The sequence below is a fragment of the Triticum urartu genome, chromosome 3A (assembly GCF_056163025.1).
Source record: "Triticum urartu cultivar PI428250 chromosome 3A, HENAU_Tu73, whole genome shotgun sequence".
Lineage (NCBI taxonomy): Eukaryota > Viridiplantae > Streptophyta > Magnoliopsida > Poales > Poaceae > Triticum > Triticum urartu.
In genome coordinates, this window is record NC_141875.1 from 49,578,900 (window position 1) to 49,597,998 (window position 19,099).

General features: G+C 46.3%; 1 protein-coding gene and 3 pseudogenes across 1 annotated transcript; 2 read left to right on the forward strand and 2 right to left on the reverse strand.

The window, feature by feature from the left end:
* Positions 1-1,145: 1,145 nt before the first annotated feature.
* On the forward strand, positions 1,146-3,217 carry HYD1 (C-8,7 sterol isomerase). The gene is made up of 4 exons (XM_048705628.2): positions 1,146-1,424; positions 1,517-1,663; positions 1,792-1,900; positions 2,734-3,217. The coding sequence occupies exons 1-4, from the start codon at positions 1,289-1,291 to the stop codon at positions 2,990-2,992; spliced, it is 651 nt and encodes a 216-aa protein (XP_048561585.1). The 5' UTR covers positions 1,146-1,288; the 3' UTR covers positions 2,993-3,217.
* A 118-nt stretch (positions 3,218-3,335) lies between these two features.
* Positions 3,336-4,641, reverse strand: LOC125546556 (KIN17-like protein pseudogene; annotated as a pseudogene).
* Positions 4,642-10,049: 5,408 nt separating this feature from the next.
* Positions 10,050-10,920, reverse strand: LOC125546555 (uncharacterized; annotated as a pseudogene).
* A 3,895-nt stretch (positions 10,921-14,815) lies between these two features.
* LOC125546615 (uncharacterized) lies at positions 14,816-15,893 on the forward strand (annotated as a pseudogene).
* The last annotated feature ends 3,206 nt before the right edge of the window (positions 15,894-19,099 follow it).

The following is a 19,099-nucleotide window of genomic DNA, read 5'->3' on the forward strand; positions in this document are numbered from 1 at the left end:
GCACTGTCCTCTTCTTCGTTCATATCAAATTCCTCATCCGACGAGGAATCGTCCATGAAAGAGGAGTCGCACGACTCATCTACAATGCGGAAATCACCGTCAAACTACACGTTCATGTCCGATAAAAAAACCCTCCTAGTTTGCAAGATTTTTTTTCATTGCGGGAATTTGCTCGAACACGTTGCGGGCAAGGTGGAAGGAATCAACCAGCGGCGGGTCGGGATGTGTGCGGCGGCTGCAGACTTGAGATGGCGGGTGCCGAGTGGGCAATGGCTGCAGGTAGCCGCGTGGCTGCCGGAGGACTTTGCTTGCGTGGAGGCGCCGGTGAAGGCAACACCCGAGAAACCGCTGGCTCGGCCGATTGCGGTGGTCGTGCGACATCACCTTTTTAGCTTCGGCGGCTGAAAACTGCTACAAGAAGGTGGCCGAGAGCTTGTACAACCATTACGACAGCTGGAGCTCCGACGAATTTCCAAATCGGTCGCGCGATCTCGGCGGGGCACAATCAGATCGGCGTCGACTACGGCGGCGCGGTTGATGGCGGGAATAGGCAGCCGAGTCGGGTAGGCGGCGTCGCGTTTTGGGGCAAAAATCGCATGTGGACGGGCGGGCCAAAGTGAAATGAAGGTTTATTATATTACGTCTTTCATGTTACAAGTTGAAATGACATCGTATTCAAGATTTTTTTTCCGACAAAGGGTGGATTTTATTACCTCAAAATGAAGCATCAAGTGAATACAACAGATAATGAGCAGACACCAGCCTCTGCATAGCTAAGATGCACAAAGGCAACACAGACTAAACACACTAAACACACCGACAGATAGCAATGTCATACAAGACCAAAGCCATGCCTTAGCATGGAAAAAGAAGAAGAAGAAAAAAGCCAAAGCGGTCAAAACAGAGATCGACAAACTACAATAACGATCTTATCCGCACTAATCTTCTCTTGACACCACAAGGACGGCGAAATTCTTCAACAACAACGTCTTCAGACAGGAAACAACGCTCAAACGCCGTATTGAAGATGATTATTGCATCACAGTGTGCAGAACCCCCAATCCTGATTTAAAAAAGAAGAATGATTGATGATTGCAGTTGTCACAGTCAGGATCTGATTTGCTTATCCAGAAGGCGACGATCCCAATGCCCATGCCCGCCTCCGTTACAAAGCTCCGACCCATCATCCATCGTCCATCACCAGTGCGGTATACACCCCGGTTGACTAGCGCTGATTTGCTCCCTCTCCAGCTCCGGCTCCCAGATCGAGACGGCGGCGGCGGCGGCGATGGGCGCCCACCCTTACGTGCCGGCGAGCCTGGACCTCCCGGGCTACGTGCCGCTGCGCCTCACCCAGCTCGAGATCCTCGGGGCCTACCTCGGCACCTCCCTCTTCGTCCTCGTCGCCGTCTGGCTCCTCTCCGGTAAAAACATTACCTTCCCCCAATCCCGCCCCAGTCGAGATCTCGCCGGCCGTCAGTCAGCTCACGCCTCCGCCTCCGCCTCCGCTGCGCAGGGAGATGCCGCAGGTTGTCCGGCACCGACCGCCTGCTCATGTGCTGGTGGGCGTTCACCGGCCTCACCCACATACTCATCGAGGGCCCCTTCGTCTTCACCCCCGATTTCTTCACCAAGACCAACCCCAACTTCTTCGACGAAGTCTGTAAGTTGATCTCCATGCTGATTCTTTTCACCAAGAACAATCCCAATTACTAGCTAGTTTAGCTCCAAATCTGGATCGGTCAAGATGGAGTCCTTGAGGTCGTTGTGTCTGCTCTCGTGTTTGTCCAGGGAAGGAGTACAGCAAGGGTGACTCCAGGTACGTCGCCAGGGACACCGCCACCGTCACCGTCGAAGGAATCACGGCCGTGCTGAAAGGCCCCGCCTCGCTGCTCGCAGTGTACGTCTTCTCATCTTGGCTATGAATGATGGTGCTTCATACGAAGCAGCAGCAGCAGCAGCTTGCTCTGTTTTCTGCATTTTTCAGACATGGTTCTGCAAATGGGCTTAACTGCGTAGGATCCGCAAGTAGTGTGGTGGTCCTGTATTAACACTAGTGCTCTATATTTGCATGATAAGATGCATGAAAGATAATGGAATTCCAACAGATTGCAGGACTCTTGAAAGGTGGAGTTGGTTTTCATGTGCTTTCTTGTGGACTGTTTTGCTGGCCCTGAAATAAACAAGCATCGTGATGGTTTGAGTATTTGGTTGAATCTAGACGGTCCTGGGTTAGAATAGCATATTTTGAGCGAAATTGGAGTGCTTACTGCCCAGTATATTCTTTCAAAAGTATAAACTCTATCAGCTTAGTATTGCATTTTGCAAAATGTAAGAACCACATGATAATTTTGCAGATTGATGTTCTTGCAGATATTAGTTGTGGTTGAGTAAATCTGTAGTACATGCTTGGTGATTAAATGTGCAAACAAACAATTCAGTACCTTTTGCGTTTCTTGGTTTGACCCAAATTTAGATCTACTCGACCGCAAAGTATAGCAAGACAAGGCACTAGCACTGTTTTTACTGAACCTGTTCCAGGGGTCTGAAGAATCTCTCCTCTTGACAATTTCAGTCTGAACTTGTTTATAAAAATGGCAAGCTCATTTTCTTGCCTAGTACACAAGTCCATCGCCGATATAGTTAATCTGAAATTTCAGTCCAGCTCCGCTGTTCAAACTTTTATGATGCACAAGCTTTACTTTCATCTTACCACGAGTTTTCTCATTGCAGCTATGCCATCGCATCGCGCAAGTCCTACAGCCACATCCTCCAGTTCGCCGTGTGCCTCGGTCAGCTCTACGGATGCATCGTCTACTTCACCACCGCCTACTTGGACGGCTTCAACTTCTGGGCCAGTCCGTTCTACTTCTGGGCATATTTCATCGGCGCAAACAGTTCATGGGTTGTGATACCGTTGCTGATCGCCACGAGGAGCTGGAAGAGGATCTGCACAGCGATTCATCAAAGTGAGAAGATCAAGACTAAGTAATTCCTGCAGCAGACAGGATTTGGTTGCAACCAGGACACACTGAACTTCTTATTTTACGCCTAGAAATTTGTTGGCTTATATCGTACCCTTTGCAAACTACATTGCCTGAAACAAGTATGTTGTACTACTGGATTGTGTTGTAACATCAAGGAGGGCGGCTGTTTATTCCTGCAAATGAAAATTATATGCCACCCTTGCATGGTTGGCATAATTTTCCATGGACAATCACCATTTCAAATATTGTCAGGCAACTAATAGTCATAGGCTGGGTGTTGCTCATTATGCTTTGTATCCGACGGAGGTTACATTTTGAATTAATAAAAGCACCTTTTGTTGGAAGAAAAAAAAAACTAACAGTCAGAGCTGCTAGTACATTGGCTCCATAGGTCCACTGCATTAAGCAAAACCTCTGAAATGCTACTACTGGATCTGAAATGAAACTCTACCCTATCTCACTAATCAGCAACCTTGCAGATGTCCTCGTACTCGACAGCCTCGAGAATTCTCCCATCATAGAGGCCCTTCTCAATGCGCAGTTTGGCGGAGAATCTCTCCATGTCCACCGAGAGCAGCCTCGCATTCGATCCCCGGTAGGCGCCATTGACGATCCGCACAAGCCCGCCGATCCGTGGGACGACGGTCTCGAGCTCATCTTGGTCGACCCTGACGACATGCTTGCTCTCCAGCATCTCGATCTCGCCGACGTACCTGTCTATGACCCTCTTCACCAGCCCTTTGTGCTTGTAGTAGTGGTGCCCCTTCTCGGCCAGTGATTTGCTCATCACCTTGACCACGATGCCGGGGCACAGCCAGTGGTCCTTCCTGTTGCTCCGGTCCTTGGCCTTCTCCTCCTCCTCCATCAGATCATCAATGGCTGACCTCCTCGTACCCGTTGATTTCCCTGCGTCTTTCCCCTTGTTGTTGATCACCTCCTCCTCCTCTTCATCCAAGCCAAATTTCATCTCTGGCTTAACCTCAGGCGTTGCCGGAGCAGCGCGCCGGAGTGCGATCGCAACCTTCCCGGTTGCCTTGTTGAACTCTTCTTGATCAGCGTCGCCTGGTCCCGAATACGCATCCTCAATCTTCCCGAGGTCGCCATTGTCGGCACCATTGGCCTCGGCCATGGATTTCTTCTGGGCACGCTCGATCTGCCGGGCAATGACGAGCTCCTCGGACTGGACCCTCTTGCGCTTGAGCCCGGCCTTGGCGGCCTGCTCGGAGCCTCTGTCGACGTAGGCGATGAACCAGCCCTTGGGCGTGTGCTCGACCGTGGCGAGGCCCTGGCGGCCGAGGAACTGGACGAACTCGGTGAGCGTGGCCCAGCGCGTGGAGTTCATGTGCACGTGGCGGCGGTCGGCGACGAGCTGGTTGTAGACGACGGTGGCGGCGACGCGGGAGCCGCGGTGGCCGTGGCGGAGCAGGGCGAGGAACGCCTCGAGGAACTCGCCGGAGAAGCGCTCGACGGCGCGGTCGGGGGCCTGGCCGAAGACGGCCATCTGCCGCTGGTGCGACTCCGACGAGCAGTGGCACCTGAAGCCGTTCTCGTCGCGGCACTGCTTCTCGCACATCTGGCAGTACCACCGCAGCTTCTGCAGCCCCTTGGCCTTCATCCGGTTCGCCATGGCCTTCAGCTCGCTCTTCCCCATCGCGCCTGCGCTGCGCCGCTGGGGTACGTCGTGGGAGGAGGCGGCGTTCCTCTTCTCTTTTGTGGAGGGCTGGGAGGTGCCCGGCGGCCCGGTTTTGGGTCGGCGTTGGTGACCGACACGTATACTACTCGGACACGTACACAACATGGAAAGCGTATAGGAAGCCGTCGACATCTCAATTTGTCTTGCGAACGTTCATTTTTTTTTTGCGGGAAATTACTTGTATTACTCACGTAGCCGAGCTACTAGCAGAATTACACAGTTTGACGACCTCATCAGGTCCAGATCCGAGCCACACCATGGTACGACCCGTAGTTCTACCAAAAGATGCCAACAAATGGCTTACAGTGTTTTGACTACGATAAATGTGAGTAATACAAGAATTTCGTTGATCCATGAGTATTTTGATTTCATGAACCATGAAACTGTTCGCAGATCTATCCATTTCTCCCTTCTTCAACAGATTGATAGCCTCCAAGCAATCAGACTCAATGTCTATAGGTAGCTCGCTCCATTGTAAAGCAAGTGACAGACCCTCTCTGATGGCTGCAAGTTCAGACTCTAAAGCATTGAGGCAATGATACAGATGACGACAAGCACTGAGGACTATATTACCGTTGTGATCACGCAAGATCATGCCGCTGCCAGCAGTACCGTCCGCTGAAACAAAGGAGCCATCTGTATTGAGTTTCAATCGTCCTTCTTCAGGTCTCAGCCACACAGCTGGTGGAATTACCAGTTCAGACGTAGCCGCAGGTGCAACAGAAAAAGAACAATCTAGCATAGCAGATTTCCCCTTCAAAGGGTCTTTCTCTGACTCTTTGGCGATTGTCAAAATGGACTGAACATAGCTTCTAAGAAAGCGTACAGAAACCTGAACTGGCGGTGCTGGTTTATCATGTACTACCTCATTCCGAACGTACCAAATTCTCCATAAGAGCATAACCAGGTGCAGGCGCTGCTCATCAGGCAATTTGCACAGGGCATGGAGAAGCCATTCCGGGCCTGTGTTCATCATGTCTTTAAGATCGGGGATAGGCCAAATATCAGCCATTGCAAGCCAAAGATTCCTGGCATTGGGACATCGACACAAAGCATGAAATGTGTCTTCTTTTTCAGTGCCACAAACTGGACATAAATCCACAACCTCCAGCTTCCTAGCATGCTTCAGATCCCAAGTCGGAAGTGAGTTGTTTGCAGCACGCCAAGCAAAAATGCGGGTCTTTGGTGGAGCATTACAAGACCAAATAGCTGACCAAGCTCTTCGTTCTCCATCAGGAGAGTTACTGGAAGAAGATTGATTCGGCTGGTTCATTTCTTCAAAGGCAATCCTATATGCGCTACGAACCAAGAAGATGCCCGTCTTCTCTCCAGCCCAAGCAATAAAATCGTCCTCGTTGCACACGGAATTCTTGATCTTCAAGATTACATCAGCATCAAGCGGAAACCATTGACGGACTGCAGCAACGTCCCAGTTGCCATTGATATCCAAGAGTTCGGACACCCACTTCAACCTGCAACGCCCCTTGGCAGAGATTATTTGGAAGGAGGGTTTTCGAGGGATCCATCTATCTCTCCATATTCGCACTTGGGTGCCATTTCCAATCCTCCATATTAGCCCTTTTTTCAAAAGCTCAAGACCATGAGCTACTCCTTGCCATGATGATGACGGGTTACCAGCAAAAACAGTGTCCTCAAGCCTACCATTAGGGTAGTATTTGGCACGTAGGACACGTGCACAAAGACTGTCCGGGATTGTCAGGAGACGCCAAGCTTGCCGCGCAAGTAAGGCTTGGTTAAACAACCTGAAATCCCGAAAACCAATACCACCCATACACTTCGGTTTAGTAATCTCCTCCCAAGATTTCCAATGGGTTTCCTTTTCCCTTTTTCTGAGCCCCACCAATAGTTGCGGATCATCTGATTTAGTTCATCGCAAAGTCCTAGAGGCAATTTAAAGATACTCATGATATAAGTTGGAATGGACTGAGCAATGGACTTTATAAGAACTTCTTTACCACCTTGTGAGGGGCATCCCCAAAGCAACATTCTCTTTGTCAGCTTAACTTGTAGATTTTGGAATTTACCTTTTGTCATGCGACCACCAGGAGTCGGTAAACCAAGGTAACTCTCTTCAAATTTTATGGTATCAGCTTGGAGCATGGCTCTGACTTCATGCTGCTGAATAATGGGACAATATTCCCCAAAAAGGATGGAGCATTTTGCAGGGTTGAGTAATTGTCCAGTAGCAGCAGTATAAGCATTCAAAATACTCTTAACATGCATTGCCTGAGATTGTTTTGCTTCAAAGAATAGGAGTGTATCATCAGCAAACAATAAATGAGAGATTCCCGGGGCGCTACGACGTATCTTCACAGGAAAAACATTCCCTAGTCTGGTTGCACTGTCAAAAAGAGCAGACAGACCGTCTGCAACAAACAGGAATAGGTACGGAGATAGAGGATCACCTTGCCGTAGCCCACGCGACGGTGCAAATGAATCCAAGATTGTTCCATTTAATTTTACAGAATATCTCATAGTGGTGACACATGTCATTATCCAGTCAACCCATTTGTGAGTGAAACCAATCTTTTCCATTGTTTGCCTAAGGTAATTCCAATCAACCCTATCATAAGCCTTGGAAAGGTCAAGCTTGTAAGCACAGAAACTTTTTTCTGGGTCCTTCTCTTGCTTGATATAATGGATGCACTCAAATGCAATTAAGGCGTTATCCGTGATCATTCTACCCGGAATAAATGCACTCTGAGTAGGAGAAATAATATCATCGAGTAGAGGTCTCAGTCTATTCACCAGGCACTTAGCAACAACTTTATAGATAACATTACAAAGGCTAATAGGGCGAAAATCAGTTAATTTAACCGGGTTCGGAATTTTCGGAATCAGAACAATGATTGTATCATTAACAGAATCTGGCATGATACCTGAGTTAAAGAATTCCTTAACTGCTGCTATAACATCTGCACGCACTGTGGACCAGTTTCTTTGGAAGAATTGAGCAGGAAATCCATCCAATCCCGGGGCCTTTAGCGGTCCAATTTGGAAAACAGCATCCGCTATCTCCTGTTCAGTAAACTCAGCACATAAAGACTCATTAATTTCATCATTAACATGTGTTTGCATGAGCTGTACAATAGGAGATGGATCAAGCAAGGGGTCGGCAGTGAAGATGTTTTGAAAGTAAGAAGTAGCAGCCTGGCCCATTGCATCTCCAGAATGAACAACCCCATTTGTATCTTCAAGTTTTTTAATACTGTTCATTTCATAAGCTATTTTTCGGGCACGATCGACCCGGTTATGCACCGTTGGATCCGCCGCATGGCTGCAGCAGATGTGCTCGTGATGATCTCGTGCTGCTGCCGTGATGATGTGACTGACGCTTATCGACATAATTAGTACTCCTAAGTAGGAGTAATCTAAACGGTCTTATATTTGTTTACAGGTAGAGCATTTATTAGAATCCAACACATTAGACAGTACCTTTTTTTGAGTGAATTTTATTTTTACTTGCAAATTCATGTTTTTGACAGATATAATACCCGGGTTTTTTTTTGGGCACACACAAGAGCTTTGCGTGTTGATTCATTAGGACTGGAAAGATGTACAATAATTAGTTTACAAAAAGATTGGAAAGATAGTACCCCATTTAGTGAAAATTCTCAATTTATACAGAATTTAGGCAAGGTTTGTGATACACTCTACTCCATTTTTTCTCAGAATTTGGTGTTGACTATATGTGCCGCGTACATGGTTTTGTTTTTTTTCTCTGGTTTTTGGATTTTTCTTGCACAGGAAAAAAAGAACCGAACCAAACCACTGCGACAAAAAAAAAAGCCCCGCGGCAAAGGCTTGGGGATGGGGTGAAATTGGGCTTCCTTGTCCATAACTTTCAAGGTGGTACGAAAAAAGGAAATTATAAATGAATGGCAAACCTAGAAAACTATGTTTCCTGTTAAGTACAACAACCTATGTTTCCTGTTGAGTGGGAACACCAGTACGGTGCACAAACTAGAAGAAGTGATGGGAAAGGATCAATGAATATTAATCTTGTTTGGGACTTTTTTTTTAAGAGGATGACCCCGGCCTGTACATCAGAACGATGCATGTAGCCATATATTATTAATAATGTAAAATTCAGCAAGCAAACAACCTTGACCCGGAAATAAAGCGGAAAACAAACCCTGTGGCCGTATACCTCGCGACAGTAACTCCCAGATAGCCACTAACCCTATGTTAAGTAAGATAAAAGTATTTGCCACGCGTGCTTTGCATGGGATTGTCCATGGTATGGCAGTACTAGCAAATCGACATATTAAGGTACACCTGCAATGTCCTGTGTGAGCAAGGAGCAGAAGATATACGCCATTTGATGTTCACATGTAGAAGGGCAAAACAAGTGTGGACAGAACTGGGAATGCAACCGTTAACAGAAGAAGTGATTGATTAATATTGACAGGTCAGGAGTGTTATTCTTGAGGAGCTTCTCACACAGCCAGCGAGCCATCCTCCTGTGCTTGGCCGATTGGGCCTCAGGGAGTCTTTGATCATTGGCGCATGGTATATTTCGTGGCAGCTGAGAGAGTTTGCGAAGGGAGAAAAAGTCCTTAATCCTATAAGTACTGCATTCGCTATCTTGGCAATCACAAGTAAGTTCAGTCGAGCCACTAATCTGAATGAACCAGAGAAGGTGTTGTGGAAGAAACCTCCAGTTAAATCGTACCCCCTCCGTTCCGAATTACTTGTCTTGGTTTTGTCTACATACGAATGTATCTAGACTTATTTCAGTGTTAGATACCTCCGTATCTAGACAAATCTAAGACAAGTAATTCGGAACAGAGGGAGTAGAAGCTAAACGTCGAGGCAGCTTATTTTGAGAAGGGTGCGGCGGCTGCTGTTCTTCGAAACAGTCGTGGTGAGGCTGTGGCGGGGGCGTCGTGGCTGCTAAATCATCCCCATGACACGACAACAACAGAGGCGATCACACTTCAGCGAGGGCTGGAACAGTTGGAAGATCTTGGATGTCAATCGGTGATTGTTGAATCAGATTCTCTGGAAATTATTCAAGCTTACAATGGTGTGATTGAAATCTGGAGCCCTTACTCTGTTATTTTGATGGATTGCTTTCAAAAGGCTCTTCGTATAGGTGTTGGTTTCTTTCACACATTGTTTTGATTCGAACTCTACTTTTGTTTAGGATGGTGATCCCCCCCGTTTTTTTTAAATTTCCGGTCATTATGGATGATGTAACTTTGATTTGAGTTAATAAAGTGCACCAAGTGGCTTTCTCTCCTAAGAAAAACTGATCTTAATTCAATCGTTAAATATGAATTCAAACATGGAAGTAACATAGTAAAACACAGCGGTTTAGAGATAGTAGACGTCTACAGGGCTATACATGGTATGCATGGGTTGAACACATGGCAGTCCTACAAACTATTGCTTGGGTTCCATGCTGCGCGTCCGGCGCCTCGACACGAAGTAGCGCACCGCCAGAGTGACAATGGCGGCTGTGGCTGCCACGGACCCGAGCACCGCGATGAGTATCACCCACCATGACGTTCTCTTCTTGCCGCCGGCGTCTAACCTGTCCACCGTCAGGTCCCAGTCACGGACGCCGAGGAAGACATCGCGGACCGTGGCGGCGAAGAACCCAACCATCGCGGTCTGCGTGGTGCGCCGGCCGGCGAGAGAGAGCCGCGCGTCGATGAGGGCTCCGGGCGGCCTCGGCTCCCCGCCAGCCGCGACGTACACGCGCAGGACGTGCGCGGCGGCGTCGTACTCGACCCACACGGCCACGGCGCGGCGGCCGTTGGGCGTGACGGTGACGTTGAGGCCGACGTACGGGGACTCCGGCTAGTACGACCTCACCGCGCCGACCTCGACCGCGGCGAGGCCGCTGGCCGTGGCGTTGGCGTCGGGCACGGCGTCGGCCGAGCCGTTGGCGCCGCGGAGGCCCGTCCGGCTGTTGAACAGCGGGGACCTGTCGAGGAGGAGCACGAAGGAGACGGGGGTGGCGGAGCTCTCCACCGTGAAGCTCGTGTTGAAGGACGCCTCGCGCGCAGGCAGCAGCCCACCGCCCGCGCCCGCGCGCCAGACGTCGACCGTGTCCGGGAGGAGCAGGAAGCCCTCGGACACGTTGATGCTGGCCGCGGTGGAGTCGATCTCGGGCTGGAAGAGCAGCGCCGCCGGCCCGACCACGGTCGTGTTCGTGGCGGCAACCAGGCTGGCCGTCGTGGTGGCGTTGAAGGCGGGGAAGCTGTAGGATCAGTACTAGCAACTTGTATGTATTAACATAAAACAAATGGATTAGGAGCATACTTAGTGGAACCACGCCAGATGCTGGAAGTCGTATGGAAAAAGTAGCACTTGCTAATTAGCAAGTGCCACGTGATCAAATAATTAACAATAAACGAGATTAGTTGCTTCATTTTCTTTGTCACTTATTTGACTACTAGTGGCCTTTGTTTCTACATACAAAGAATTCCACGAGAAATCAACATTGGCCATGGCGCAGAACCCACCGGGAGCACGTCGGTGTCATCCTTGGCGCCGTCCTCGATTAGCACGCCCCGGCCAAGGTAACCCGATGCACGGCGGCCAAGGTGCCGCCGTCCGTCGCTGCTCCTCGTAGGGCCGCAACCGCGCCGACTCGGTAGTAACTCCGGACACAGAGATATGCAAAGATGTACTCCCCCCATTCCACAATGTAGTGTTTTCTTTATCCCCGTGCTTCAACTTTGATCGTAAATCTAACTACCAAGACCGATTGCGGCGGGAGCAAAAGTTATATTAGTGAATTCGTATTCGAAAAAAGTTTTCAATTATGTAACTTTTTCTCCTGTCGCAGTCGGTCTTGCTCGTTAAATTTATGGTCAAAGTTCAACCTTAGGAAATGCGGGCACACTATATTTTGGAATGGAGGGAGTAGCAAGTAGCATTGGAAAAGTTGTTGTGGAGCTCAGGCTCCATGGCACATGTTTTAATGTTCACATTCGCGGCGGCCTAGGTGCCGCCCTCTCTCGCTGCTCGTCGAAGCGCCTGCAACCGGACCATGTCCGATAGTAACTCCGGACACAGTAGATATGCAAAGATGTACTTTCAGATCTGTCTATGACACATTTAGATGTGTCCTAATTATTACGCATCTAAATGCATCAATCAAATAAGAAAGAAAATAAAAGACAAAAGAAAACGCTCGCACGAATCTCAGCATAAAATCAATGACATAGAGGTTAGATGTGCAATACCTAAAACCCATCTAGATGTGCTTTAGCGAAACCGTAAATCATTCCAAGAAGCCAACAGTCCTGGTCTTCTTATTACTTCCGGGTGACGCAAACACAATCAAATGGGCGGTGGAAGAAAATGAGGGTCATATGCACAGGATCGGAGCGCAGAAAAACATTCGTCTGGCTGGTTACACTGCGTGAAATCGATCCTTTTCTTTCTTGTGGAAGGAAAGAATGGAACAAATTCGATCCGAGACGAGGTGTGTTTCCTTTGGGAGGAGTGGGGAATTGCCGCCATACACAGCAGCCGCCGGGTGGAAACACAAGGCACCCACGAGGCTCTGTTCATTGTTAAGGGCTCGTATCATTATTTTGGAGTATTGAATTCACGGTTTAGAATACAAGGGGTTCGCAGTGAGTTTGTAAGATTACATGGGAATGCATAGCTATATAGTATATAGTAAAAAAGTTCCTCTAACTTAGTGCAACATGAGAGACCTGCATTTATTCTAAGATAAGAAATATATTTAAAATGTAAAGATTACCTAAATTTATAACTCAATGATTTTTACCTGTATGCCCATGATAAAAAATTATGTTACCCATTGGTTATTTTGCCTCGAGTAATAATCATCATGCATTTGAAAAGAGTTGATCCTGTATTTTGAAAATATTCATCGTATATTAAAAAGTATCCATGTATACAAAATATATCTTATTTATAATTAAAATTTAAAATGACAAACCATCCTGTATTTTAAAAAGTTCGACTATGCACATTCAAATATGTTTATAAAATCATAACGAAAATAAAAAAGAAAAGTCAGGGAAAAAGAAAAACCATGGAAAAATACCCGAAAGTAACCTAACCTGAACAGAAAACCCACGAAAAAGATAAGGGTCGGCCATGAAAACCAGTGACGGGCCTTGGTCCATCTACACACATGCCATGGATATAGGGGGCCTATTTGACCAGTGAGCGTGGATTAGGAATTTCCGTCAGCGCAGAATAGAGGTCAAATCGCCTAAGGGGAAATTACATGGGTCGGTCCATTTAGGTTTAATCCTCTTAAGTTTTTATTTAATAGAATTAAGTGACAATGTGAAAAGGTGGTTTAAACAGTCGAGTATTTATAAAAAATGGTAATCCATTATATTTTCTAATCTAAGATATTTTCTTCAAAATCAGTTTCAAAAATGAAAACAATTATATCATGGAATTGAAAACATCCAAATACGCTTGTCTTTGTAAGGACGTGCGATACTTAATATATGGCCTTTCTGACGAATAACACATATCCACATACGGAAATGCTCGACGTTGCTAGGTATTGGAGTGGCTGCCGGTGCTGGACATGCTCGCCGACGCTAGGGATTGGACGCATTGGGGAAATGGGAGCGTTGTGGAGCGGAGCAGAATGAGCTAGGATTTCTTTCAGACAGGGAATTTTGTGGGGTCAGGGTGGGCCAGGTTGACGTGGTGGACAGGCCCGGGCCGCTCCATATCTGTCCTACATTTGAGACGGACATGAGGGGTGTCGGTCAGCCCGGGCGTTTGAGGCCCGTTTGAGAGCTCCAGTTGGGTCGGTTTTTGTGACCGGCCAGTGTCCGAACGACCTGTCCGGGCGTTTGAGATGGATATAGGGCGCCAGATATGCTCTTAGCAACTAAACTCTTAAATGCATATGTGTTTTAATTTTTTGTTGCTAAGCATTATTCACTTTTAATATCAGATGTGTATTAGAGCAACATCATTTTAAATAGCATCATTTAGCAACTTGATTTTATATCAAGTTAGGATATTTAGAGTTTATTCGCTTAACGAGACAAGGCACATATGCGAATAATCTAATCTCTGCCATGAATCCCCATTAATATTATGAGTTAGCATATTTGTAACTTTAGAATATAAGAAATTTTCGGTCACCGGTTTGATTTTTTCATCTATAAACACAAAAGATAACATACTTGCAAAACCCTGTGCTATTGTAACAACATATTACAACCTGAGGCAAAGGAATCTGAGTCGACTCTCTCTTCTTGAAGGGCCAGCTGCGACCGGCTCCCTTGCCCCAATTTCATTTTGAAGCCGGTGCAAAAGACTCATTGGCCTTGAATTTAATTTTTTAGTCGTGCCGATGTCCCATTCTTGGATAGTATATCAAGAAAACAGAAACGTGTGAAGTTGCTCTTGTCTGCTCGAGCTCACATGCACTCTTTGTCACAGTAAAATCTGGAAAAAAATATATCATCTTTATTTAAAGAATCTGATTTTTTTGGCAACAAACATTGGTGTGCATTTCACATGCATGAAATTTTTTGTAATGGAATGACATGCATGGAGGTCTCGGCGAAAAAACAAAATCAACGCTCCAAAATACTTTCAAAACAATGTTTTTGGAGCATTGATTTTTTTTCTGTCCAGACAACATTCCATTGTAAAATTTTGCACACATGCAAAAAACGCATCGATGTTTATTGCGAGTTATTTTTAAATAGTACTTCTAGTATATTTGGGATTTCACTTTTTTTAGACAAATATTTTGGATTTTACTGTGGTAAAGGGTGAGCTCGAGCTCACAAACTCGATGGCCCATGCCCCCTTATATATTTTTTTTTAAAAGAGGAAGAACGAGATGTGGATCTGCAGGCTGCAGCCACCACCAGCGGCCGTCTGCCTAGGAAGGGGACGGACACCGAGAAGCATAGATCCTGCGGGCCGCCCCTCAAACTCACCTCGAGGTGGGTAACTGGGGAAGGCTCGCGGGAAGACGAGATCGACATCCAAGACGGGGATGGTCGAACACAGAGAATCTGGTCGCCGACGACCGATCCGATATACCGCGCTGCCCCGAGCTGGACGCCTGCCAGCCAGTCTTGAGGTCATGCATCGCCATGCCTTGTTGCTGAGGGCGGCACCATCGGCGGAGATGTGCCGCATGCAGCGGCCACTTGCCAAGACGACCAGGCTGCTCGTCAGGTGCGTCTGCAAACCGCGCTTACTCGCACGAGAGATGCGGATCGTGGACGTTCAGTTTGGAACTGCTTCCCTCGTCCATGTCCTATGCTTTCACTGAAGCGACTGTGTGCAGCCAACAACTCTCGCCTTGCAGCAAAACAGAAGAGCCTCTAGATGACGGTTCAATTTTTGACCAACCTCATTGCTGTCGGTCCCCAATACTGTTGCTTTTGGAAGATTCAGACAGAATAGCAGTTGGAGGCTACCTTTAAGTTGGTGTCGGCCATCAGCAGCTCTGCTATTGGAGGTGTGGTTGCCTTGGTGGTCAATTACAATGTAACTGGTGGTTCAGGGAAGACCGGAAGCGCTATTCTTGTAGCCATCTTCTTGGTGTTCACTACTTCAATCTACAGTCTGCTCTCCATGGAGATCCGTGCTAAGGTACTAGAGATCAACAGTCCAAGGCTCAGAGGATGTATCATCAAATGCATGTGGCTGGCGATTATCTTCATGCATTTGCTGCTAGCATGTGCAGTTCTTGCAGAGGTTTTTGCTATAGTTGAGTTCGCCATCTTAGCAGCATTCGCCCCTTGGGTTTTTGCAGCCGCTGTCCACATTTTCATGGAGCACTGTGTTGGCCGTGCAGCATCCCAGGACAATAACACCAGTGAGTACCAAGAGGCGCACCTCAAGTGGAAGGCGGAGAGGGGGGGGGGGGGGGGGTGGTCAAAATCACAATATGGTCTTTTATGGCGATCATCGCCATCTTTGGAGGGTTCCTTCATGGGAAGACTGAATCTCCCAAGGCCTGCATCATATTAATCACCTCAGCCTTTATGTCCGGGTTTGCTCTCATGGTGGTCCCCATCAAGCCGAACTTGACCAGTGTCGGCCTTGCTGCAGCCACCACCGTGCTAGATTGGACTGTAGCGATAACATTTGCTGCAACAATATTTGCTATTATCATTGCAGTGGTCTTGAATATATACACTTTGCACGGCATGTCCATGCACCAGAAGGTCCAGAATGAAAGAAAGGTGAATGCGTGAAATCACATGGTATGCCAGGAATTGCCAAATTATCTAGTTTTAATCTGGAAAACCTCAATGAATACGGGGTCAGCTTCTGCGGCTCGAGGCAGGATTACATATGTTTTCAAGCACAAACTTGGGATCCAGACTTGTTATATACTCCCTCGTACCAAAATATAGGTCGTTGAACAAATCGTCCCGACCAGGCGAAAATCAGGGCAATGACCTTATTACCCCTACTAAATTTGAATCCTCCCCCTCTCCGATCATCTTCAAACGGACCACCGAAAACCCCCGAAGAAACTATCCTCCTCCACCCCACCTAGTCTAGCCCTAGCTAGCTTCCACAAAGCGAACCCGGCACAAATGTTATCAACAACGATCATCGACATGAGCCACCTTATCGAAAACCCTCTTGTTTCACTCTGGAAGGCACAGTGATGAGGAGAATAACGGAGCTAATCTCAGACCTCACACGGGGAGGTACTACTACCGCCCTCCCCCACCCCCCACCCACACACAGAGTGTATCCTATGCACTCAGAGTTTTTGTGCTACTGGTGCACTGAACATCAGAAGCATGTACTATTAGTTCTAAGAAATCTAAAAAATAATCGAGTGTAAAGAGATAGCATACATCTAACATGTTGTAAAATTTCGTTGCTAAATTCAACTCACAACAAGAGAAACAAAAACAACAAATTCAGCTCTGGTAGTGCAAGCGGCCCCAATGATTGGCCCAGTTTAAATTAACAACATTATGTCACGATTTGTCTTTTTTGCTTATCAAGGTGTGAGTAGAATTTAAAATTCTATGACATGACAGACATATATTGTGTCCATGTACTCATTTGCTTATAGAATTTTTGAAAAGTTTTCGCATGAGTTTTTGACATTGATGCACCCGTAGCACAAGAACATCGGTTGCAGCAGATACGTCCTCCACACACAGTAACCAAGGGGTTTAGGAGCAAATAAATTTACCAATCTTAAAGCAATTGTGTGGATGCATGCATCCAGAAGGAACCTCAGACATACGGAAAATGTTCCGCCCGTCGGAAGTCCTTCAACGCACGCAAGTGAAGTACACGACAGGGCGAAACCAGCCATGGGCTCACTTTAATTATGTGGGATCGGCCTAGGTGATCTTTTTAGACGCCGGCGACGAGCCACATGGCATGCTGCAAGGGCAAGACCGGTGCACAATACAATATTAAACGCATCGAAGAAAAGGGTGGAGAACGTGTGGGTGTTGCTGATGAAGCAGTGACGAAAGCTACAGTTTGGGCGAAGTTTATAAGGATATAAAGTACAGTTTTTGAGAAAGTATACTTTTTGTCCCTCAACTCTTCGCTGAGTTTACTTTTCGTTCCTTAACTCTAAAACCGGACAGAGTGCACCCCGAACTCTCGAAACCGATTATTTTTCGTCCCTGCGACTGAGTCAACCCGGTTTTGACCACGTGTGAACAGTACACCAGATGAACAATAAATTCGAAAAATAGAGCAAAAAGAATAAAAAAAAATCTGAAATGTTATGACATCGAAGATACTCAGGTGTGCCATGTGCGTGCAAATTTTCATCATGTTTGGAAGTTCGAGGAGCTCGCAGCAAAAATAAAAAATTAATCTACTCTGAAGTGAACAGTAAAATTAAAAAAATAGCAAAAAAATCTAAAATTTTTTGGTATCAAAGATGCTCGGGTGTGCAAGGTGCGTACATATTTTCGTGGTCAAATGACAACCGAGAAGGTCATGCCAATAAAAACAAAATAGCGTACGTGTGCGTGCCGCTTCGGGTGGTTTCCAAACCCTCGGATCTTATTTTACCACGAAAATTTGCACGTACCTTGACCACCCAAGCATCTTCAATGGCAAAAAATTTCAAATTTTTTTGACTTGTTTTCTAATTTTTTTTAATGTACTGTTCACTTCAGAGTAGATTTAATTTTTCTTTTTTTGCTGCGAGCTCCTCGAACTTCCAAACATGTCAAAAATTTGCACACACGTGGCTAACTGAGTATCTTTGATGTCATAAATTTTCAGATTTTTTTGCTATTTTTTTGAATTTACTGTTCATCATGTGTACTGTTCACGTGTGGTCAAAACCGGGTTGACTCAGTCGCAGGGACGAAAAATGACCGGTTTCGAGAGTTCGGGGTGCACTCTGTCTGGTTTTAGAGTTGAGGAACAAAAAATAAACTTAGCGAAGAATTGAGGAACGAAAAGTATACTTTTCTCTTTCTTTTAATATGATCTTACGACAACATTCTAAATTCCTTCTGGATGTGATTTCTTCTTTTTCAGTCGCATGTCCCTCATGGCATAGCTTTCATGAGCAGTCCCAAACAAATGTCTAAATTATCAGGGCTGGGCCAGAATATTGTCCTTCCAAATAACAGCTACTTGTATGGCTGGAATAATTAGTTGGTGTATGCCTACAGGCTACAGGTAAGAATGCAATTGTCATCCTGCTCGTCTGAACAATAGAGCGCGAAGAGGTGAGCGCCTAGAAATAAGATAAACAATGCTATCACGGCCAGGACGGAATTCTAGAAACGTAAACCCATTACCAGACTCTCGTATGTCCAAGAAGAAAGAATAGTTTTCTTTTTTCAGAAAGGAAGCTTGAATCCCTGCCTCTGCATAAGCAGAAAAAAGAGTTGGTCTCACTTGAATGATGACATCCGTCCAGATAGTCTATTTTAGGCAGGCACAGAGTCATCAGCACCCGGAAGAGAAGTGTTGTTTTCTTATTGAATCGTGTTAGATTTGTCATAGCGAGAGTAACTTAGCTGGTAGTAACATAGATGCCTTGTAGACAAAGAAAAACTGATATGTCAAGTAATTATCAAAGAGAGAGGATTGGAGTAACATAATATGTTGGGCTACTCATAGCGGGGAGTATCATACACTAGTATCATGCATATGATACTAGTGTATAATACTACCTTCATAGTGCATAGTATCATAAATAAATATCATACATGATCTTATTTATTGTCATCCATGACATATAGTATCATAGCATTTATTATGATATGATATCTACCTATGTTACTCTACCTCTCCCAATGCTCCACCTTGTACACGTGCTAAGATTGTCAACTAAGCATAAAATATGATGTGGCATGTTAATAAAAAAAAGTAGTATGGTGATGTCAGGAAGAAACAATGCTAAGCATGTGTACCTAGGTGGGAAACATAAATCTAAGTCTATACCTAA